The sequence below is a fragment of the Pan paniscus genome, chromosome 19, assembly GCF_029289425.2.
Source record: "Pan paniscus chromosome 19, NHGRI_mPanPan1-v2.0_pri, whole genome shotgun sequence".
Lineage (NCBI taxonomy): Eukaryota > Metazoa > Chordata > Mammalia > Primates > Hominidae > Pan > Pan paniscus.
In genome coordinates this window covers 57,870,908-57,896,314 of record NC_073268.2, presented here as the reverse complement: position 1 = coordinate 57,896,314, position 25,407 = coordinate 57,870,908, and the positions used below count along the sequence as shown (strand labels likewise).

Genomic DNA, 25,407 nt, shown 5'->3' with positions numbered 1-25,407 from the left:
GGTGGACAAATAGAAGCTGAGGGTGAAGGACCTACAGCTGTCACCTTCATCTCTTCTCAACACTGCCAACTGTCCCCTTGGATCTCCCAGACAGACAACAAGGGACATCTCTGGTTTCTCGGTGCCCCCTAGAAACCTCGGGTCATTTCAAGGCATTATGCAAATGAGAAGCTTCCCTTCTCTTCACCTCATCTCCTGGTCTGCACAAAAGTGACTGTAGGACCCAGTGTTGGTACCGATGTAGGCACCAATCCTCAGTTTACCACCTGCTCTCTACTTGCTTCCCTGCCATAACTTTCTAAAAGGGATGTGAGCCATGTTTAAAGTCACCTGGTCACTGGAGGGATCTTGTTCTACCCCCTGTAGTAGTACCTCTGTAGGGTAGTACCCACTGTAGGGATCTTGTTCTACATCAGTGGTTGCCAACCTTTTTGGCACCAGGGACTGGTGTTGTGGAAGACAATTTTCCACGGACTGGGGGGCTGGGGGGAATGGTTTCAGGATCAAACTGTTCCACCTCAGATCATCAGGCATTAGATTCTCATAAGGAGGGCACAACCTAGATTGCTAGCATGCCCAGTTCGCAACAGGGTTCGTTCTCCTGCGAGAATGGCATGCCGCTGCTGATCTAACAGGAGGCAGAGCTCAGGCGGTAATGGGAGCAAGGGGGAGCGGCTATAAATACAGCTCACCGCTCACCTGCTGCTGTGCAGCCCGGTTCCTAACAGGCCATGGACGGTACTGGTCTGTAGCCCAGGAGTTGGGGAATCCTGCTCTACAGAGTTTCCAACCTCAGAGATGAAGCATCCCCTCTGTAAGTCAGAAAGAAATTATTCAAGTAGGAGAATTAAAACAGGATCACAGAGAGGGAGGCTGAAGAATCTGACATTCTGTGTTGTTTACTTGTATGAGGAAAAACAGCACATAGAGGCATCCACAGTATTTAATTTGTTTGGATAACAGTTACAGATAAACAGGTACACCCCATATACAATTACCAATACTTTTTATACAGTTCATATTTCAGTACATCAACACTATTTTATTTACACTCTATTTATATACATTAACATCTTTCTAAAGTCAGTGCATTGTCAACACGTTTTATACAGTAATTTACAAGGTGAATGTAGTTAATAGTTAATTTAATAAATTTTCTGCTAGTTCATGAATTAAAAAAATTAATTACAACCAGTATAACAAACACAGATCAAACAACATTAGTAGATTGTGCTACCTGCTTAAATAAAACATCTGTAAAGAAATTATTTAAAATCTTCCACTTTTTAACGGGACATGTACACGTAGGAATGGACAGATTTTATATACTGAAAATCTTGAAACTATAAAGTATGCATTTTGTCTGAGTTTATTACATTAGATAAATTTGGCCACTCCTACCTATTTGCAATTATATTTTTTCTGAAAAGGATTTCAATTTAGGTAGCCATTTAAGATAACCTTTCCAAATGCTCTGAGAACTAGATATTAATAGTTACTGGCCTCAGATATCAGAACACAAATGCCTAGTTACACTGGTAATTACTACCTATGAGGAAGAAAGTGTAGTGGAATCTGACAATTAATGAGAATCAACTTGCAGGGTCTAAATGAATAAACAAAGACCAAAAATAAGGTGAAACATTTCCTTCAAGTATATATTAAAAAACTACACCAAAAAAATTCTACCTGAAATAAATAACATTTATAGTTTTGTTCCAGTCTTGAATAATTAGGGGAAAAAATGAAGTAAACAAAGAAACATAACTTTCAATGACTACTGTAAAATTTTAAAAAAAGACAAATATCAAAATAAAAATTAGTGGACGTGCAAACGAAGCAAAACTAAAGTTGACTTCCTAAAACCACCAATTTCATTAAATATACTTATGAACTCCTAATGTCTGGGATGTGTTTTGTTTGTAATTTATAGGCCTTAGAGCCATCAAATACACACAAGCAAGTTCATTTGCATGTGTTCTCTCTTTTTTAAAGTGCAAAATAAACACGGAAAAGAACAACCACTAATTGTGAAACGTGATCTAGCTCCGATGCCGCTTACCTTCCCAGAAGCTCTTGTTGCAACATGTGCATGTGAAGATGGTGCAAATATTGGCAACTGCTCCCCTTCCCTCAGCATGGTGGGGCCGGGGGTGCAGAATACATTTCTGAGGATACTTGAAGTATCCTAAATGTAAGATGCCTCCACTGGGAGGGCCATGGTAGCTGGATTTCCCAGGATGTTTTTCTTTCTACTGGGTCTCCCTCTGGGTGGAAGGCACATAGCTCTTAAGAGAGCCTCCCTTTCAGACTGACCACTCTATGCCCCTGCCACCAATGACTGGTTGTATCTCAAACATAAACACAATGGCAAAAACAAAAAGCAAGAAAGACAAAGAAAGGGTATGGAAACTTTAAAAAATAAATTGAAAAGTCCTCGTCCATGCCGTAAGAATCATTTGCACACCTTCATGATCTTGCTTTCTCCATCTTGTCAATATAATGGAATAAAACTTCAGGAAAAAGGAGGTAGCATATCATGTCATCCCTAGACAACATTATAATTTTTTGTTTTTTGACTCCCAGGAAATCTTTAATATTTGTTATGATTATTGGTAAACTCTATACTGACTACATATTTGTTCATATCTGGACAAGCACAATTGAATTCTTATTTGGTCCCAGGTGGCTGGTGCCAAACTTTTTGTTTACAGGCTAATGGTGGGATCTGCCTGAAAGTTCTCTATCAGACAACTTGCATGAGACTTCAAAATAAAATTACTACTACTCTTAAAGTTAACTATTTTCATTAGAATTTGTATTCTAACAGGATAAAATAACTACATTTAGCTTGCCTCTCAGTGACACTTTTGCCAAGTATCAGCTACAAGGAGTCATCTCCCTCCCCACCAAGCTGTCTAGCAGCCAGAATGGTAGCTTTGCTGTAACACACAGTACTTTTTGTAATCAGACTCAAAGTCTTCATCCATACTGCTTGTGTCTGCCATCTTTTTGCCATCAATCTTTGGCAGAAATTGTGCATAGTCTATCCTCTGCTGCTCATAGAAAAGAATGTAGGCAGAGTCGGTGTCAATTTCATCAGGGTGACGTTCCTGAAAGGGCAAGAAAAACTTTTAACAAAAAGCCGTCACTATTATGGCTCTAAATCCTTGCCATGAAAGGGAAGACCAACCCTCTGTAATTACTAAACCTGATTGCTTCCAATAAGCTCACTAGTTTGGCTGTCTCACACCTGCCCCTTTAAAATGAGCCCCATTATTTCCAATGTTTGCTTTGGGGAAAATATTTTGACCATAGACAAGTGAAAACAGAATGACCTAAAACCCCATCAAATTCTATGTATTTATTTTTATTTATTTATTTTTTTGAGATGGAGTCTCCGTCTGTCACCAGGCTGGTGTGCACTGGTGTTATCTCAGCTCACTGCAACCTCTGCCTCCTGGGTTCAAGCGATTCTCCTGCCTCAGCCTCCCGAGTAGCTGGGACTACAGGCGTGTGCCACCACGCCTGGCTAATTTTTTGTATTTTTAGTAGAGACAGGGTTTCACCATATTAGGCAGGATGATCTCAATCTCCTGACCTCATGATCCACCCTCCTTGGCCTCCCAAAGTGCTGGGATTACAGTCGTGAGCCACCGCGCTTGGCCCAACCCCATCAAATTCTAACAGTCTAGAAGATAGGAGCTTTTTGCATTAACTCTTTTTTTTTTTTTTTTTTTTTTTTTTGAGACAGAGTCTTGCTCTGTTGCCCAGGCTGGAGTGCAGTGGTGCAGTCTTGGCTCAGTGCAACCTCCACACCTCCCAGGTTCAAGCTGTTCTCCTGCCTCAGCCTCCCGAGTAGCTGGGATTACAGGCATGCACCAACATGCCCAACTAATTTTTGTATTTTTAGCAGAGATGGGGTTTCACCATGTTGGCCAGTCTGGTCTCGAACTCCTGACATCAAGTGATCCACCTCCTAAGCCTGCCTCAGCCTCCCAAAGTGCTGGGATTACAGGCATGAGCCACTGCGCCCGGTCAACTAACTCTTTATTTTTCCTCACTACTCATGTTTTCATTCCCTACTTTGCATATCACTTTTGTTCCTTTAATACTGACCGCATCTATGTATTGATTCTAACAGGAATATCTATTTCCTATTCAAGAGATAGTCCATTATTTCAACAAATGTTCCCCAGTTCTGTTGATATTCTGTTTCTAACTTTCATTCAAAGATTGAGAATGTTTACCTCACAGATGCTGCCATTGTAGCAGTACCACTTGCAGTTTGGGTTTTTGGCATAAGTGACATAATGGCCCCCACTCAGAATTCCTGAATGGCACTGTAAGAGATAAGAGAGTGGAGGTATGTTAGTAGTTAACTGTACTATGGCCAGGGTATAGCACTAGGATCTGAGCAGGAGAACAGTGATCATGTAAATGATCAGTAGGTGAGAAAATATTTTAGAACCCTCTAACTTTCTCTAAAACCAAAATAAGCAAAAAGCAAAATACAAAAGTCATAAGATCCAAGTCTTGTGTGGATAAACAATCATTTTATAATGTAATTACTATTATTATTATTTTGAGACAGGGGCTTGCTCTATCACCCAGGCTGGGGTGCAGTCGAGTGATCACAACTCTCTAAAGACTTGGCCTCCTGGGCTCAGGTGATCCTTCTGCCTCAGCCTTCCAAGTAGCTGGGACCACAGGCAATGCCACCATACCTCGCTCCATTTTAAAATTATTTGTAGAGATGGGGCCCAGGCTGGTCTCAAACTCCTGGGCTCAAGTGATCCTCCTGCCTCAGCCTTCTAAAGTGCTGGGATTACAGGTGTGAGCCACCACACCTGGGCAGGCCCAGATTTCTATGTTAACTTTCTCTATCACTAAGCTCAATGCTAGGAAATAAGCAGGACCTGAAAAATACTTGCTGATGAATACATGAAGACAAGTGAACAAAACACAGACCACTCTCTGAAAACTGTACAATAAACCACTTACTGAAATTGCATATAGATTATAAATAGGCTTAATATGAGTGTCTTCTCTTTGGTCATCAGTGCTGTCTTCTTCACTGTGGTTTCCAAGCTTACCATTGCTGTAGCCACTGCCATATGCTTCATGCTCATAAAGGAATCCATTGGCCAAAGCTACCTCGTGGTCCTGAGGAGTGACCAGCTCTGGTTGGCTGCCCCCCCACATATGCCCTCAGCTCAAGGCGTCAGCCAGCTCACAGATCTGCCCAGCCCCATTCTCTTTGCTGGCATCCAAGTTCTTCTTACTACTTGACAGCTTATTTTTGCTGCCAATCTGGGGCAGCCGGAGCCTCCCTTTGCTCCTCCCCAAAGTCCGTGGGCTGCTATTAGGGCTGCTGTTTTTGCTGGAGGGACAGCTGGTTCCACTTTTTCTTGATGAAGAAGGAGAACCTGTGAACAGGACAGAAGAAAAGATTCACAAATCCAAATGCCACAAAGTAAGCCAGCCCCAAATGCTAACTCTGAGGTTAGCTTCACAACTGTACACACAAAGGTAAAGACAGGGGAGTCGTGACTGGCTACCCTTTAGTTCCTATTATGTGGCCAGTAAGTTACATTTTTGTCTTCTTCAATGCCAAGTCCCTATAAGCAACAATGTCCTGAAAATGTAAAGTACATTATAGAGACTCAGAAAATAGCAGAAAGATGATTTATGTCAGATTCAGTTGAAAAAAATCTAACTATTAGAGTAAGGAGTTTTCCAAATACATATTCCTCTCCTTTGTAAAATTAGACCCAAAATGTGACCACCATTTACTGAGTACTTCCTATTGTTAGGCATGGTACTGGGAATTTCTTGCTGTCCATTGTTACCTCTATGTCTCACAAAAATCCTGTAAGGCTTTAAACTTTTTGGTTATAGCCTCTTACCCCTACCCCCTTTTATACCTTTAAAAATTATTGAGAACCTTTAGAACTTTTATGTGAATTTTATCTATCAATATTTCCTGTATTAGAAATTAAAACTGAGGCATGAAAAAGTACAATACATTAGCACAGATCTTCACTGTCAAAGTGACGATATTATTCCACGTCATGTTGTCTCTTACACCATTGTACATCTGTGAGAGAATAAAAGTGAAAAGGCACATATTGTCTTAGTATTTTTATGAAAATAGTTTTGGGCCAGGCACAGTGGCTCACACCTGTAATCCCAGCACTTTAGGAGGCCGAAGCAGGAGGTTCACTTGGGTGCAGGAGTTCCAGCCCAGCCTTGGAAACATGGCGAAGCACCATCTCTACAAAAAATACAAAAATTAGCCAGGTGCAGTGGTGCGTGCCTGTAGTCCCAGCTACTCAGGAGGCTGAGGTGGGAGGATTGATTGACCCCAGGAGGTCGAGGCTGCAGTGAGCTGTGATCTGTGTTGCACCACTGCACTCCAGCCTGGGTGACAGAGTGAGACCCTGTCTCAAAAAAATAAAAAATAAAATAAATAAATGAATAAAGATTTTTGATCCTCTAGACCCCCTGAAAGATGGGGAACCTCAGAACTTTCACTATAAGGGGACAAGACAGCCGCTACCATTCCTGTTTACCATACATCAGGCACTGTGTGAAGTGCTTTACTCTCCATGTGTCAAACTCTCAACTCTGTAAACCTGGCATTATCTCCATTTTACAGATGAGAAAATAGATTCAGGGAGGCTGAATCTCTTGATAAAACTTACATAGCTCAAATACAGATAGGTCTGATTCCAGATAGGTTCCTTCCACCCAACCAACCTGATGTTCCAGATCAGAAGACAGAGAAACATATGTAGCCTACAGGAGTCCCAAGAAAGCAACTGCATAAGGCCCCCAGGCCCCACCTTTTGGGCTGCTGCTGATGTTAGCGCTGAGTGAGGATGGGCTTTTGCTCAGGAGCATGTCCTCTTCCCCAGCCAAACTCTGCACATCCACTTTCTTCACCTCTCTTGCCAGAATCCTGGGCTTGGAGAGCTCATCCCCCTGGGGTGTGAGTGGTTGATGCTGGCAGAGAGCCAGGTCTCGTGGTACCAAAAAAGCACTCGGATCAAAACTTTCCCAAGGAAATTTGACAATTTTCTGTGATTTTATCCACTGATCATTTACAAATTGAAATCGCTTAAGGTGAATAATCTGGAGAAGTAAAGGTAGAAAACATCGCATTAAAGCGTTCTGAAGATACAAAATTTACATGGAAAAAACAAGTCAAATACATGTGAATGTTTGGGAATATATAACAGAACATTTGCTCTTCATTATTTTTTAAATACTTCAAAAATGTGGTTTGCTAAAGGCCTCTACACAGGCCCCAGTGCACTGGTGTGCTTGTGCACACACTCAACTCAGCAGCGTGGCACAGCCACGTGACTGCGCAGTGGGTACTGCCTCCAGGCTCAGTTGCTCTTCTAGAGTCCACAAAGGGCTAGCCTGAGCTTCCACTCTCCACAGAGCCAGAAGTTCACCCTCTCCTGAAGTTCAAATTCACCACGTTGTACCCCTTGTGGCAGTTCTCACATCACACTGAATTGCAGTTACTGGGCTACATGACCGCTCTGCTTGTTTTATTTGATGATTATATGAAAATATATACTTGTTAAAATTCATTGAACTGGATATTAAAAATCTATGCTTTTAATTGTATGTTAATTATACCTCAATTTTTTTTTAAAAGGTCTCCCCCTCGGCCAGGCGTGGTGGCTCACACCTGTAATCCCCACACTTTGGGAGGCCGAGGTGGGTGGATCACGAGGTCAGGAGATCGAGACCATCCTGGCTAACACAGTGAATCCTCATCTCTACTAAAAAAAATAAAAAACACACAAAAAATTAGTCAGGCGTGGTGGTAGGCGCCTGTAGTCCCAGCTACTCGGGAGGCTAAGGCAGGAGAATGGTGTGAACCTGGGAGGTGGGGCTTGCAGTGAACTGAGATCTTGCCACTGCACTCCAGCCTGGGCAACAGAGCGAGATTCCATCTCAAAAAAAAAAAAAGGTCTCCCCCTCCTCCCCACCCACCTTGTCCCCAAGCCTGCCCCTTCCCTCTAGTTCCTATCTGTGGAGCTAGCTGACAACCAGTGTTATTAATTTCTTGTGCATCATTCCCTGGGAAGCTGTTCTGGTCTAAGAAAAACCTACATTCAGCTTCACAGAGTAGTGTGACAGAGACATGATTAGAATAAGAAAATACGGCTGGGCATGGTGGCTCATGCCTGTAATTCCAGCACTTTGGGAGGCCAAGGTGGGCGGATCACCTGAGGTCAGGAATTCGAGACCAGCCTGGCCAACATGGTGAAACCCCATCTCTACTAAAAGTACAAAAATTAGCCAGGTGGTAGTGGTGCATGCCTATAATCTCAGCTACTCAGGAGACTGAGGCAAGAGAATCACTTGAGCCCAAGAGGTGGATGTTGCGGTGAGCTGAGATTACAACACTGCACTACAGCCTGGGTGACACAGTGAGACCCTGTCTCCAAAAAAAAAAAAAAGAAAAAAGAAAGAAAATACATATAAATATCTGATTAAAATAGGCCAGTACCTTACAGTTACACTGACCTTAATGAATAGGAAGATTTGTCACTTCAAACTCTCCTGACAAACAAAAGGACAGTCTCCTAATCCATGAAGGGAGAAGGCAGAATTAAATCTAAAAGAACACACAGGCCCTAGTGCACTGGTGTGCTTGCGCACACACTCAACTCAGCAGCGTGCCACAGCCACATGACTATGTGCAGTGGGTGTTGGGGGCTCCGGGCTCAGTTGCTCTTCTAGAGTCCACAAAGGGCTAGCCTGAGCTTCCTCTCTCCACAGAGCCAGAAGTTCACCCTCTCCTGAAGTTCAAATTCACCACGTTGTACCCCTTGTGGCAGTTCTCACATCACACTGAATTGCAGTTACTGGTCTACATGATTGATCTCTTCTTCTAGGTTGTAAGCTCTTTAGGAAAAGGAACTACCAAATATTTGTAGAAAGATTCATCTCTGTATTCAACATAAAAACCTTGTACAGAAAGTGTTTTAAACACAGCTGCAGGAAAAGTCTTATTCTCAAAAATAACAAAACCTCCTGTTTGTTCATGTCTTCTTTCTTTTATGCTAGATTCCTGCTCTCTCAGAGGCAGGACTGTAACATACCAGGAAGGGTGGAAGCCTCCAGAGATCCAGCTTCTTTGTTGCTAAGCAGTGGGTCTTACACTTGGAACAGTAGTACATCTCATCTTCCCCTAGCTCTTCCTCACTGGGGAAAGCACGGAGACAGCTGTCCAGGTTGATGGGCTCGACTTGCGCTCGCCGACTCTGCTCCACACTCTCATGCTCATCTACAACCTGTAGGTAGAGGGAACAGGAGGAAAGGGGTGTGTGGGAAGGCATTTAAACTGGTGATCTAGCTATGCATCAACCTCTCGGTCACTCACCCTTATTTTACTCTATATAAGGAAAAAGAAAATATAACTGGCTGGGTATGGTGGCTCAGGCCTGTAATCCCAGCACTTTAGGAGGCTGAGGTCGGGGGAATTGCTTGAGTCCAGGAGTTCGAAACCAGCCTGGCCAACAGAGTGAGACCCTGTCTATGTGAAAGAAAAACCTAAAAATTAGCTGGGCGTTGTGGCGCATGTCTCTAGTCCCAGCTACTCAGGAGGATTGCTTGAGCCTGGGAGTAGAGGTTGCAGTGAGCTGTGATTACACCACTGCACTGCAGCCCAGATGACAGAGAGAGACCCTGTCTCAAAAAAAAAAAAAAAAGGGAAAAGAAAACACAACCCAAACTAGAGTCTGAGCAAATACAGCACCTACACATTTATTCACAAATGTTACATTGTAACATTCTGGATAAAATTTCTATTTATATGATCATAGCTTTTCTTGAAAAATTTTTGAATGCTTCAAAATGACAAAAAGAACTGCATTTATTTAACAACTTTGGAATCCTATAAGGGATTACATGTGAGCTGGCCCTCAAGCCAGGGGTGGTGATAGTAAGCCATTTATCTTTAATCAGAAAGCCAGAGCATTATTAGTATGCTGCAGAGTTTACAGAGGCTAGGAGAAATAACATGAAACACAGAAACCAGAGCTGGATGAAATAAGGGCACAGAAAAGCTCACCATGAGAAGACAACACAGTAGAGCATGAAACACCACAGGGTACAACTCATTTACATCTGATCCCATGTAACACAGAGTTATCAGAATACCAAGTCTATACTTATCTGTCTCCTCCCTCATGGGGCCTTTTTATCTGAGATGGCAACAAAAGGAAGAACAAGCTCAAGAGTGTGCTGCTTTTGTTGAGAAGGCCCCTAATACCCACCCAAACCTTTGGGGTCCTGTTAATCAGCATGTTAGGCTGTGGAGCAAGAAGGAGTTAAGTGTAAGAAAGGAGAGAGAGCAAAGAATGGGCGGGGTGCAGGGATATGTGTTGGGGGTAGTGTAGAATGAAGAAGGAGGAGAGAAGGAAGGATCTAGAGTGCAGCAGAAAAGAAAGAATATTTCCCTCTCCATGCCTGGCTGCTACCTGACAAACAATCAAGAACCATAGAGCTGGGATACTTCTGTTTGTCCCTCTAATGTATGGGAAGGTGGGTGAAGCATCAGGGTTATGAATGCTACCATAAGACTTCACACAGTTTATATTTGTGTCCCAAAGCAGAGCCCGGACCACAAGGCCCATACTGACTGCCTCTCTGTGGCAAACGTCACATATGTCCATCACCCGCCCTATTTATTGCTCCTCACCCTTCCAGAGGTGAACTTCCTCCATGAATTTCCCTTCCTGAAACTCACGATGGGAACCTTAGGCTGCCTGGAATACAAATTGGCACAGCTCAAGACATGCAGCTTAGCATGGGTTTTCAGGCGAGACTTTTTCCCTATGTGAGAGTCACGAGGCTGTCAAATGCTGTTATAAACAAGCAAGGTTGGGTTTGATCATGCAGTTACGGTTCTAGCACTGCATAATTATCCAGGCTAAAGAGCTCATTTAAAAAGGGGAACTTAGAGGAAAATTCTTTTTTTAGAAAAGGAAATCTGGCTTGGACTTGGGTTATAGACTTCTTTTTTGAGTACAAATTCTGTAGTAACAAGATATTAACTGTCATCATCTTTTGAACTGGTCACTCAAGGAAAAAACTGATGTGCTTCAAAAGGAAACATGCTGTATCATAGTTGTTGGAATGAGTAGAAAAAGGGGTGTATCATATACGATAGTGTTTCCTTTCTCATAGCCAGTTAAATATTATCTCTATTATCTCTACCAGGAATACTTTATGGCCAAGCACAAATTAGAGTAAGCTAGTAAAGAATGTTGAATTTTATTGACTATATTTTCTGTGGAACACAGGCTACAGTGCTAGATGAAGACAGGGAGGAAAGAAGGCTGATAAAAAACATATTTGTGGACTGTACTGACAATAATTTCTATTTATCAGTAAAATTTCCCAAAGTGATAAAGATTCCCTTTACCTCTTGGGATCTATGCTTAGATCCTCTACTATTGTTTAAACAGTCTATGAATTACTTATAGGCACCCTCTTCTTTTTCAGAGTTGCTTTAAAGCTCATCTTAACACAAAACACAGGAAATGAAGTAATAGTCTTCATATAAGACTATTAAAAAAAAAGAGAGAGAGGCCTAAGAATTTGTCTAGTTTAATTTTCTTTTTTTCTTTTTTTTTTTTTGAGACAGGGTCTTGCTTTGTTACCCAGGCTGGAGTGCAGTGGCGAGATCACAGCTCACTGCAGCCTTGATCTCTTGGGCTCAAGCAATCCTCCAACCTCAGCCTCCCAAGAAGCTGGGACTATAGGTGCACAACACCACACCTGGCTAATTTGTGCATTTTTTGTAAAGATAGGGTGACATCATATTGCCCAGGCTGGTATCTAGTTTAATTTTCTACTGAGGAATCTGAGGTCCAAACAGGAGAGAAATGTAAAGGATAAGAGTGAGTGTCCCTGTATTTTTTTCTGATTACTAGGTATAATATTCATGTGGAAATTTTGGAAAGCAGAGAAAAATGTAAAAAGGCAGGGAATCCTTTTATATTCTTAATACAAAGGCAACCACTGTCAAAATTTTGGCAGATTTTCTTCTGTCCTTTTTCCTAAATAGTATTTTTTTCAATATTGAAGGTATTCTTTCCAGTATATGCAACTTTATGTCTTGTTTTTAAAAAAATGTTCACATATCATAAGCATGTTCCCATAAATGTTAGCAAAAACTCCTGGTAATCATTTTCAACAACTGCATTATAGTTTATCCAATGAATACACCATGCTTTATTTAACCATTCCTCTAATGTGAGACAAATATAAGTTGTTAATAAATTTTTAGTATCCTAAAAAATGCTATGATGATATTTGCCTGCAAATTATGGAGTAATTACAGAGTATTCTCCCCTCAGATAAATTCCTAAAAGGGAAACCACTGGAATAAAAAATATAAAGCATATGGACAATAATCCCAATTTAAAAAGATGTTAATGTATATAAATAGAGTGTAAATAAAATAGTGTTGATGTACTGAAATATGAACTGTATAAAAAGTATTGGTAATTGTATATGGGGTGTACCTGTTTATCTGTAACTGTTATCCAAACAAATTAAATACTGTGGATGCCTCTATGTGCTGTTTTTCCTCATACAAGTAAACAACACAGAATGTCAGATTCTTCAGCCTCCCTCTCTGTGATCCTGTTTTAATTCTCCTACTTGAATAATTTCTTTCTGACTTACAGAGGGGATGCTTCATCTCTGAGGTTGGAAACTCTGTAGAGCAGGATTCCCCAACTCCTGGGCTACAGACCAGTACCGTCCATGGCCTGTTAGGAACCGGGCTGCACAGCAGCAGGTGAGCGGTGAGCTGTATTTATAGCCGCTCCCCCTTGCTCCCATTACCGCCTGAGCTCTGCCTCCTGTTAGATCAGCAGCGGCATGCCATTCTCGCAGGAGAACGAACCCTGTTGCGAACTGGGCATGCTAGCAATCTAGGTTGTGCCCTCCTTATGAGAATCTAATGCCTGATGATCTGAGGTGGAACAGTTTGATCCTGAAACCATTCCCCCCAGCCCCCCAGTCCGTGGAAAATTGTCTTCCACAACACCAGTCCCTGGTGCCAAAAAGGTTGGCAACCACTGATGTAGAACAAGATCCCTACAGTGGGTACTACCCTACAGAGGTACTACTACAGGGGGTAGAACAAGATCCCTCCAGTGACCAGGTGACTTTAAACATGGCTCACATCCCTTTTAGAAAGTTATGGCAGGGAAGCAAGTAGAGAGCAGGTGGTAAACTGAGGATTGGTGCCTACATCGGTACCAACACTGGGTCCTACAGTCACTTTTGTGCAGACCAGGAGATGAGGTGAAGAGAAGGGAAGCTTCTCATTTGCATAATGCCTTGAAATGACCCGAGGTTTCTAGGGGGCACCGAGAAACCAGAGATGTCCCTTGTTGTCTGTCTGGGAGATCCAAGGGGACAGTTGGCAGTGTTGAGAAGAGATGAAGGTGACAGCTGTAGGTCCTTCACCCTCAGCTTCTATTTGTCCACCTATAAAATTAAAATACCGAACACTCAGGCTTGTAAGAATTAAATGAAGGACACAAATGCCTGGCACAGTTGCTTGGTAAGTGCTCAATCCAACGATACTCAATCCTATTTTACAAAAAGGGTTTTTTTTGTTTGTTTTGTTGTTTGTTTTTTTACCTCCTTGCTATACTGATGCTAAAAGAGTTTAATAGTCCTCTGGTCACATTTTCCAAAAACAAGAATACACATTAAAAATGTATAAAATGGGCCAGGCCCAGTGGCTTATGCCTGTAATCCCAGCACTTTGGAAGGCCAAGGCAGGCAGATCACCTAAGGTTGAGAGTTCCAGACCAGCCTGACCAACATGGAGAAACCCCGTCTCTACTAAAAATACAAAATAGCCGGGTGTGGTGGTGCATGCCTGTAAACCCAGCTACTTGGGAGGCTGAGGCAGGAGAATTGCTTGAACCCAGGAGGCAGAGGTTGCACTGAGCCGAGATCACACCATTGCACTGCAGCCTGGGCAACAAGAGCGAAACTCTGTCTCAAAAAAAAAAAAAAAAAAAAAGTATAAAATGAAACATGTTGAATCAGCAGCAGTGGCAGCTTGTTTAAGGAAAGGAACAAACAAAATTAATACAGAAAGTCAAAAAATGAAGCACAACTCTTTTAAGTGCCAGTCTGTTTTTAGGTTTCTTTCTTTCTTTTTTTTTTTTTTTAATAGAGACAGGGTCTCTGTTCCCCAGGCCGGAATGCAGTGAGGTAATCACAGCTCACTGCAGCCTCGACCTCCCAGGCTCAAGCAATCCTCCCACCTCAGCCTCCCCAGTAGCTGGGACCACAGATGTGCACCATCACACCCAGCTAATTTTTGTATTTTTTGTAGAGATGGGGTTTCACCATGTTGCCCAGGCTGGTCTTGAACTCCTCAGCTCAAGCTATCTGCCCACCTCAGCTTCCCAAAGTGCAGTGATTACAAGTGTGAGCTGCCATGGCTGGCCAAGGCTGTCTTTTAAAAAGCTAAAAATGTGTTGGTTCAAGACCAGTCTGAACAATATGGCGAGACCTCATTTTTACTAAAAAGAAAAAAAAAAATCAGCTGGGTGTGGTGGCCCATGCCTGTAGTCATCCCAGCTACTCGAAAGGCTGAAGTGGGAGGATCACTTGAAACCAGAAGGTTGAGGTTGCAGTGAGCCTTGATTGTGCCACTGCACTCCGGCCTGGGTGACAGTGAGATCTTGTCTCAAAAAGCCTCGGAAGGAGTGGCCTAGGGAGATGAGCAAGCATTTTGTTTCTAGTTTCTGAATGGCCCTGTGCATTGAGAGAGGTCTTCGGCCTCCCAGCCTCTCTGGCTGAAGGTGGCGATTCTGCATGGAGTCTCTCCACCACTTGGTGGCACTGCTCACAGTGACTTCTTACTTCTAAACACCATTGAATTGGAGCAAGTAGATGATTTGCCACATTTTTCCCAGCTAATTTGGAGGCTGAATATAGAATTTTACTGGGGCACACCAGAATGTGTACGTTGGGGAGCAGCGATCCCCGTTTTCCTTGATAATGTGCCGACAGCTTCCTTAGTATTGAAATCACAAAGTCAGAAATGCACACACCTCTATGATGAGAGATCCATACAGGAGAGAGCAACAAAAAGAGGCCTTTTAAGTTTGCCAGACTTCCTGACCAGTGGGAAGCAAGAGAGTAGATAAGTGTGCAACAGGCACAAACCCAGGCCTATAAGAACCTAGTTGGGAATAGAATGTAAGAGAATGGGGAGCGATGGGGACTCTAGTGTGTTCTGGGCACGTGCCCATCTAAAGTCTCCATGTGACTGTTGCCCTGCAGGAATGTGGGCCCCAGTGTTCACCAAACCTTTTTGTTTGTTTGTTTTTTTCCCATGAAGAGAAGCCAGAAACCCAGATATTGATACAAAGTATCCAGTTTAGAAGTGTTGGTAGTTTTTTTAATTTTGAACATTGTGCTGCCCAAAGAAGGTATCTGCAAGCCAGGTACAAACCAGCAGTTCATGCCCTCTGGTGAGCAGAAATGTCGGAGGTCGAATTCTAGTTCTGCTGTTGCAACAGCTGTAAACGAAAGTCTTCAGATTTCTAATGCCCAATGGAAATGCCACGTTATTTCCAAAGGTTATTAAAAGGAATAGTTCATGTATGTAAGTAGGCACAGAGCTTGCCACCTATTAGGTACTCAAAAGCATTCTTCCTTCACTTAAGGAAACAATACAGGCATAATGCAACAATAATGTTACGATCAAGTTCATTATCAGGAGGCATACACCCAAACAATAGGGGAGTGAGCACCTACCACGTACAGAGCTCTCTGCTAGGTTCTCTGGGGGCAGCAGTTCCCAACCTGGCAATTCATCGGCATCGTCGGAATCAGCCAGCAGCTTGTTGGATATGCTGAGTCCAGAGTCCCGCCCATATTACACCTAATGTTCTGTGCCTATTACACCCAGATTTATGAGATCCTCCTCTCCCATGCAGTCAAAGAATCTGCATTCTAATAAGTTCCTCAGAGGAAGCTCTTTTGCAGCCAGTTTGCACCGGTCTGTGGGTTGGTCACTTATGGAAACCACTGCTCCAGGGAATGAATCATGATTTCCAGTCTCATTAGGGAAAGATGATATGCATATGCACACATGTAAAGAGGAGTGACAGTAATTAGCCAAAAGCTCTGTGGACGTAATTGCCTCTGATGAAGTGCTGACTCATGACATCAGACAGTAGGCTATTGACAGTGTACCCCGGGGAAAGCTAAATGCAAAAGAGAAGCGAACTGCCTCATGAAGTGAGATGAGGATTACAGGGTCAGAAATGTGGAGAGGGTGATTCAGATGGACAAAGGAGCAGAGGCAGGGTTCCAGTGATGTGTTTCGGAGGCAGTGCAGCCTGTTTGTGCTGAGTGGAAGGTGCATGAGGAACATAGTAGACGGTAACATGAAGGCAGGAGCTGTGAAGGCCTTTGAAGGTCAGGCCAGTTGTAATAAAACTATTTCACATTGTCAGGTATCTTGCGATGGTTGCCAAACATTTTTGTATCGTTTGCATAAATACATATCTATTTTATTTATGTATTTATTTATTTTATGTATTTATTTTATGTATTTATTTATTTTTGAGACAGAGGTTCGCTCTTGTTGCCCAGGCTGGAGTGCAATGGAGCAATCCCAGCTCACTACAACCTCCGTCTCTCAGGTTCAAGCAATTCTCCTGCCTCAGCCTCCTGAGCAGCTGGGATTACAGGCATGAGCCACCACGCCCAGCTAATTCTGTATTTTTAGTAGAGATGGGGTTTCTCCATGTTGGTCAGGCTGGTCTTGAACTCCCAGCCTCAGGTGATCCACCCATGTCGGCCTCCCAAAGTGCTGGGATTACAGGCGTGAGTCACTGCACCCAGCCTATTTTAGTTTTCTTTGAGACGGAGTTTCACTCTTGTCGCCCAGGCTGCAGTGAAGTGGCACTATCTCGGCTCACTGAAACCTCCACCTCCCGGATTCAAGTGATTCTCCTGCCTCAGCCTGCCAAGTAGTTGGGATTACAGGGTCCCTTGAAGCCCAGGACAAATGGCCCTGCTGTGGCCTTGCCCCAACGCACCCCCCCACTTCCTCTGGGTCAGCCCCAACTCGTAGTCCAGTCCTCCCAGTTCCTCTGCTTCTCTGAGTATAAGTTGAGCTGACGTGTGGTGCATTCCACCTACCTGACTTACATCAAGCTGTCAATGGCAATCAAGCGTAATGAGAGCATGGCCAAAGGTCTGCAGAGGGCTCTGCTGCAGCAGCAGCCAGAGGATGACAGCAAGTGCTTCCCCCGGCCCCAGGACCTGATCCGGCTTTATGACATCATCTTACAGCTGACCCTTGAGGACCGGGAAGGCAAGGGTCTGTCGTTTCCCTTTGCCTGTGTCAGACACAAAATGACTTAACTTTGTATCATGGAAGGGCTGTGACAAGCAGGACCTGTTAGTAGCCGGGAAAAGACAAAGGTCTTACACCAGTTCCACAGGCTGTGAGCCCCTACCTCTCAGACATGCTGATCTGCAGAGAATAGTGACCCCAGATCATCACTGAGCACTTCACCTGTGTAAGATGCTCCCAGGTGCCATAGAGCATCTGAGACCTGAATCCATGCCATCTCGGCCCCCAGGGAGTTTGTCAGTCAGTAGGACTGTGAGACACACACAGTCAAGGCATCTGAGTAGATGCTAAGCAAAATAAAAGCTCAGCGCTGGAACAGATCCCTTCCAGCTAAGATGGGCCAAGAAGTCTCTGAAGGCGGGTGAGCTATGAGTTGAGTTGTAAAGGGCAAATCTGTTTCCAAGATGAGAGGGGAATGGAGGTGACAGCAGCTGTGGCTGCTGCCAGGTCACTTCACAGGCTTTTCCCCATTGTACTGACCTCGGGCTTTTTTTTTCTCACCATTGTCTGCTCTTACAAGGTCTTCTGTGAAAAATTCAACCTAAGATCTACTCTTCATGAATTTTCTTGTTGCATCTGTTGTACAGAATCTGGTGGAATTGCTCCAGCTTCCTGGTTTAGAGGAAGACAAAGCCTTTCAGAAAGAGATGGGCCTCAAGATTCTGGTGTTCAAAGCTTACAGGTAACGTCCCATGGGATGGGCAGAGTTTTCCTCTGCCTCCCAGGTTCTGTAAGCATTGGGAGCATGAGCCAGCCCACAGCAGATGGGATCATTGGCCTTGAGTGTATGGTTACCTTGCCTGTGATCAGAGGAAGGTCAGCCCAGCACGTTCAAGGGGAGTTTCTAAAGGCTGTGGTCAGTAGTGGCCAGTGATGATGACTGCCCTTTGGCCAGGTTGGAGGAGTGGAGCACACACGTTAAACTTGGCTTCCTCGCTGGGTGTGGTAGCTCACGCTTGTAATCCCAGCACTTTGGGAGGCAAAGGCAGGATTAAAAACTTAAATCTAAAATGAAAACATATTAAAACCTTGGACGATAACCTAGGAAATACCATTGCGGACATAGGACCTGGAAATGATCTTCATGACAAAGATGCCAAAAGTAATTGCAAGAAAAACAAAAATTGGCAAATGGGACCTAATTAAACTAAAGAGCTTCTTTACGGCAAAAGAAACTATCAACAGAGTAAACAGCTCACAGAAAGGGAGAAAATATTTGCAACCTAGCCATCTGACAAAGGTCTAATATCCAGCATCTGCAAGGAACTTAAATTTACAAGAAAAAAAAAAAAAACAAACAACACCATCAAAAGTGGGCAAAGGACATGAACAGATACTTTTCAAAAGAAGACATAACATGTGGCCAACAAGGCTATGAAAAAAAGGCTCAAACTCACTAATCATTAGAGAAATGCAAATCAAAACCACAGTGAGACGCCATCTCACACCAGTCAGAATGACCATTATTAAAAGGTCAAAAACTAACAGAAGCTGGCAAGGTTGTGGAGAAAAGGGGACGTTTATGCACTTCTGGTGGGAATTTAAACTTGTTTAGTCATTGTGGAAAGCAGTTTGGCGATTTCTCAAAGAACTTAGAATTGCCATTTGACCCAGCAGTCCCATTGCTTTCCCCATCGCTTTTTTTAAGTGGAGTTGTTGAAGGTTGGATGGTTGTAGGTGTGCTGCATTATTTCTTAGCTCTCTATTCCGTTCCATTGGTATATGTGTCTGCTGTTGTAACAGTACCATGCTATTTCTGTTACTGCAGGTTTGTAGTATAGTTTGAAGTCAGCTACCAAACTACCAATGACATTCTTCACAGAATTAGGATAAACTATTTTAAAATTTATATCGAACCCCAAAACAGCTGGAATAGCTAAGGCAATTCTAGCTTACTTTTATAAGAATATAGTGTATAATACATAGAATATACAGCACATATATTAATCAACTTTGTTATGGGTAAGGTTTCTGGTCAACAGTAGTTAATCAGGTCAGTCAGCAGTTACATTACAGGGAAGTCAAAATTTAGGCAAATTTTCGGCTGTGTGGGGTTCAGCCCCTCTAACTTCCACATTGTTCAAAGGTCAAGAGTACTGAAAGGGAAAAAAAAACTAAAATGAGCCATGTGTGATTCAACTGGAATTAGAATCACCAGGAAGAACTCATGGTTTTCAGTATATTCTAATACAGAAATATCGATGAATATAAGCATGTATGTTTGTATATTTATCCATCTAGCTGTATTTTTCTGCTCTGTTCACTGAGGAAGCCTATGAGCAATGACAACTCCAATAGCCATACGTGTCTACCACAATTACTGCCCAGATATTGGTTTCTAATTACTGTCCCCTAAAGAAAGTCAGGGCTTCTGGAAAAAAATGAAAATGGCTGATTCAAGGGCTGGGGCAGAGAAAATACAAAGTATGGTTGAAACAGCTTATGCCAGAAAGTAAGGAAGTATTCAAAGAACAATAAGGACAGTTCAAAAAGACATGAATTCAGCTTGAAATGGCTACCACTGGTCAAAGCGGAGGGAACCTGAACAGCAAAACAATAAATTTTCCCTTCTCCCCTATTTGTTGGTTGGTTTTGTTTTGTTTTACTTATCCACGTAGAAGGAATGAAAGATGAAGACAATCATGATTTGGCAACCACCATAATAATAATTGACCCAACAAAAATAATCAATGAAATACTAAATCTAGTGGGTGAGACGTTTAGAGTAACCAGATATTTACAGAGCCTCAAACTATGTTCACATAAGACATTGGTGAAAAACAAAGGGTAGATAGTCACTTTATCACGGACAGACCTGGTAGATTCTCAACCAAAGTCAACACTGGCCAGTAATGGAGCCAAGTAACAGCATATGCCTCCAGATATGCTGCATTGGGAAGAACTCAGCCTCACTTGTGTGACCTTCCTGCCTGAATGGTATAACCTGAACTGAATCATGAAGAAACATCCTATGAACCCAAACTGAGAGAAAATCCACAAAAAACTGACCCACACTCTTCAAACACATAAATGCCATGAAAATCAAGGAAAGACTCAGGAATCATCCTGGACTAAAAGAGACTAAAAAGACAGAATAATTTGACACAGATCGACCTCCTCCAAAGGTCAGCAACCTCAAACATCAAAGGTAGATAGGCCCACAGAGATGAGAAAGAATCAACATAAAAATGCTGAAACCTCTCAACATCATGGATTATGAAAGTCAACATCATGGATTGTAAAATCACCCATCTTAAATTATTTGGCTATAAAAAATATTATTGAGACAACTGAAAAAAGTAAAATAAGGTTTATGGATGAGATATTAACAGTAAACCATTTTTAATTTCCTGATTTTGATAGTTATACTATAATTATGCAAGATAATGCCTTGTTTTTAGGAGAAACACATCAAATTATTTAGAAATAAAGAGGCATCATACCTGCAACTTATAAACCATTCAGAAAAAGTCTATATTATGCACCTACATTTATATTTACCTAGAAAGAGAAGAGGAAAAGGGGGAGAAAGGATAAAGCAAACACAGTAAAGTGTTCACATTTGGGGAATAGTATCCAAGAATGTTTTGTAGTTTTCTTACTATTTTTCTATAAGTCTCAAATTGTCAAAATAAAACATTTCTAAAAAGAAAAAAATTGTTTAAAAAAATTGTCAAATTATAACCTATTAAATGAAATAAACCACAAGTAAATATCAAATCAAGTAAATGAATAAATTGAGTTTGATGAAGAACAGAGATATCTACATAGTCTCAAATTACCTCCCCACAAAATATTAATACTAATTAATTACAAGGTGAAAAAGTAACATTACAGAGGAGAAAGCTAGCAGACACCACTGTTTGTGATCAATGCCAACATCACCAGTAAAAGGGCAAATCAAAATTGTAGGTCACTCATGTTCTATGGGGCTAACAGAGCTCTAATTTCTTCCCGGGATGGAGTGCCTGAGGGGTGGGGCAGGCTGCCACCTAGGCCTTTCAAGCTTCTCAGCCAGTTCAGCCTGTGGGCCTTTGGACAGCCCAAATTGAATGGGAACTGAAGGGATCCCCAACACAGCACAGCTGGTCTACCAAAAAGTAGCCAGAATCATTCTTTAAGCAGGTCCCTTATCCCGTTTCTCCTGACTGGAGGAGACCTCCCAACTGGGGTCTCCAGCCACCTCCTACAGGCACTTTTGAGGCCGCAATAGGTCAGTACCCTGCTGGGCTGGAGCTTCCAGAGGAAGTGGCAGGCAGCCATCTTTGCTGTTTCACAGACATCACTGATGATACCTCCAGCTATGGGAAAAACTGAGGCAACTAGGGTATAGTGCGAACCCCCAGCAAACTGCAGCAGCCCTGCAGAAGAGTGGCCAGGCTGTTATAAGAAAAACAAGCAGGAAACAACAACAACAACAATTTAAAAAGCCACAAAAACCCCATCCTCAAGGTCAAAGTTTAAGATAGACCCACAGGGATGAGAAATAACCCCAAAATCCTGAGGACTCAAAAAGCCAGAGTATCCCTGCAACACCTCTCCAGCAAGGGCTCAGAACTGGGTTGAGCCTGAGATGGCTGAAATGACAGAGTAGGCTTCAGAATGTGAATAACAGTGAACTTCAATGACCTAAAGGAGCATCTTGTAACCCAATGCAAACAAACTAAGAATCATGACAAAACAATACAGGAGCGGACAGCCAAAATAGCCGGTCTAGAGAAAAACATAACTCACCTGTTAGAGCTGAAAAACACACTACAAGAACTTCACAATGAAATCACAATTATTAACAGCAGAATAGCCCAAGAAAAGAATCTCAGAGCTTGAAGACGATCTTTCTGAAATAAGACAGGCAGACAAGAATAGAGATAAAAGAATGAAAAGGAACGAACGATACCATCAAAAAATATGGGATTACATAAAGAGAACGAATCTATGATGGATTGGGGTACCTGAAAAAGACAAGGAGAATGGAACCAAGTTGGAAAACATACTTCGGCATAGGATTCAAGAGAACTCACTTCCCCAAGTTAGTTCTAGCAAGACAGGCCAACACTCAAATTCAAGAAATCCAGAGAACTCCAGTGAGATACTCCACGAGGAGATCATCCCCGAGACACATGATCATCAGATTCTCCAAACTCTAAATGAAAGAAAAAATGTTAAGGGCAGTCAGACAGAAAGGCCGGGTCACCTACAAAGGGAACCCCATCAGATGAACAGCCGACCTCTCAGTGGAAACCCTACAAGTCAGAAGATACTGGGAACCAATATTCAACATTCTTAAAGAAAAGAATTTCCAACCCAGAATTTCACATCTGGCCAAACCAAGCTTCATAAGCAAAGGATAAATAAGATGCTTTTCAGACAAGCAAATGCTGAGGGAACTTGTTACTACCAGACCTGTCTTGCAAGAGCTCCTGAAGGAAGCAGTAAATATGAAAAGGAAAAACCATTACCAGGCACCAGAAAAACACACTAAAGTACAAAGAACAGTGACACTGTGAAGCAACCACATGAACAAGTTAGCAAAATAACCAGCTAGCATCATGATGATGAGATCAAATCCACATATAATACTACTAACCTTAAATCTCAATGTGTTCTCCAATGAAAGACACAGAATGGCAAGCTAGATAAAGAACCAAGACCCATCAGTATGCTGTATTCAAGAGACCCATCTCACACACAAAGAAACACATAGGCTAAAAATAAAGGGATGGAGGAAAATTTACCAAGCAAACAGAAAGCAGAAAAAAACAGAGCTTGCAATCCTAGTTTCTAACAAAACAGACTTTAAATTAACAAAGATCAAAAAAGACAAAGAAGAGCACTACCTGTTGGTAAAGGGTTCAATTCAACCAGAAGAGCTAACTATCCTAAATATGTATGCACCCTATACAAGAGCACCCAGGTTCATAAAGCAAGTTATTGGAGACCTTCAAAGAGACTTAGACTCCCACACAATAATAGTGGGAGACTTTAACACCACAATGACAATATTAGACACATCATGGAGACAGAAAATTAACAAAGATATTCAGGACCTGAACTCAGCTGTGGATCAAGTAGACATGATAGATATCTACAGAACTCTCCAACAAAAAACAAGCGAATATACATTCTTCTCATAGCCACATGACACTTACCCTAAAACTAATCATAAATTAGGAAGAAAAACACTCCTCAGCAAATGAAAAATAACTGAAATCATAACAAAGAGTCTCTCAGACCACAGCACAATCAAATTAGATCTCAAGATTAAGAAATTCACTTAAAACCACACAACTATATGGAAATTGAACAATCTGCTCCTGAATGACTTTGGGGTAAATAATAAAATTATGGCAGAGATCAAGAAGTGTTTTAAAACTAATTAGAACAAAGAGACAACATAACAGAATCTCCAGGACTCAGCTAAAGCAGTGTTAAGAGGAAAATTTATAGCACTAAATGCCCACATCAAAAAGAGAGAAAGATCTCAAGTTAACAACCTAATATTACAACTAAAAGGACTAGAGAACCAAGAGGAAACAAACTCCCAAGCTAGCAGAAGACAAGAAATAACCAAGATCAGAGCTGAACTGAAATAGAGACACAAAAAAACCTTCAAAAAAATCAATGAATCCAGGAGGTTTTTTTAAATTTACTTTTTATTTCAATAGGTTTTTAAGGAACAGGTGGTGTTTGGTTATATAAATAAGTTCTTTAGTGGTGATTTTTGAGATTTTGGTGCATCCCTCACCCGAGCAGTGTACACCGTACTCAATGTGTAGTCTTTTATTTCTCACTCCCTTCCCACCATTTCCCCTGAGTCCCCAAAGTCCACTGTATCATTCTTATGCCTTTACATTCTCATAGCTTAGTTCCCACATATGAGAACATATGATGTTTGGTTTTCCATTCTTGAGCTACTTCACTTAGAAGAATGGTCTCCAATTCCATCCAGGTTGCTGCAATTAGAAGAATGGTCTCCAATTCCATCCAGTTTGCTCCTTTTTATGGCTGAGTAGTATTCCATGGGGTGTGTGTGTACATATCACATTTTCTTTATCCACTCATTGACTGATGGGCATTTGGGCTGGTTCCATAGTTTCACAATTATGAATTTTGCTGCTATAAACGTGTGTACAAGTATCTTTTTTGTATAATGACTTCTTTTCCTCTGGGTAGATACTGAGGAATGGGGTTGTTGGATCAAATGGTAGATCTACTTTTAGTTCTTTAAGCAATCTCCACACCGTTTTCCATAGTGGTTGTACTAGTTTACATTAGCATCAACACTATAAAAGTGTTCCCTTTCCACCACATCCATGCCGACATCTATTATTTTTTATTTTTTTTAATATTGCCATTCTTACAGGAATGAGGTGATATCGCGTTGTGGTTTTGATTTGCATATCCCTGATCATTAGTGATGTTGAGCATTTTTCCATATGCTTGTTGGCCATTTGTATATTTTCTTTTGAGAATTGTCTATTCGTGTCCTTAGCCCACTTTTTTATGGGATTGGTTTCTTTCTTACTGATTTGAGTTCTTTGTAGATTCTGAATATTAGTCCTTTGTTGGATGTGTAGGTTGTGAAGATTTTCTCCCACTCTGTGTGTTGTCTGTTAACTCTGCTAATTATTTCTTTTGCTGTGCAAAAGCTTTTTAGTTTAGTTAAGTCCCATCTATTTATCTTTTGTTTTTGTTGCATTTGTTTTGAGCTTCTTGGTCATGAAGTCTTTGCCTAAGCCAATGTCTAGAAGGGTTTTTCCAGTGTTATCTTCTAGAATTTTTAAGGCTTCAGGTCTTAAGTTCTTGATCCATCTTGAGTTGATTTTTGTATAAGGTGAGAGATAAGGATCCAGTTTCATTCTCCTAAATGTGGCTAGCCAATTATCCCAGCACTATTTGTTGAATAGGGTGTCCTTTCCTCACTTTGTTGAAGATCAGCTGGCTGTAAGTATTTGGCT

At 41.9% G+C, this 25,407-nt stretch overlaps 1 protein-coding gene and 2 pseudogenes across 1 annotated transcript; 1 reads left to right on the top strand and 2 right to left on the bottom strand.

Annotated features, from left to right (window-relative positions):
* LOC117976538 (coiled-coil domain-containing protein 144A-like) overlaps positions 1–1,897 on the top strand; it is a 104,907-nt pseudogene extending 103,010 nt beyond the window's left edge.
* On the bottom strand, positions 679–24,849 carry LOC129394394 (ubiquitin carboxyl-terminal hydrolase 6-like). The gene is given in 7 exon segments (XM_063598614.1): positions 679–3,113; positions 4,251–4,343; positions 5,005–5,429; positions 6,849–7,137; positions 9,132–9,323; positions 23,037–23,081; positions 24,811–24,849. Coding segments are annotated over 7 exon segments (1,278 nt in total). The 3' UTR covers positions 679–2,918.
* On the bottom strand, positions 13,546–16,674 carry LOC129394395 (protein FAM106B-like; annotated as a pseudogene).
* Positions 24,850–25,407: the final 558 nt, after the last annotated feature.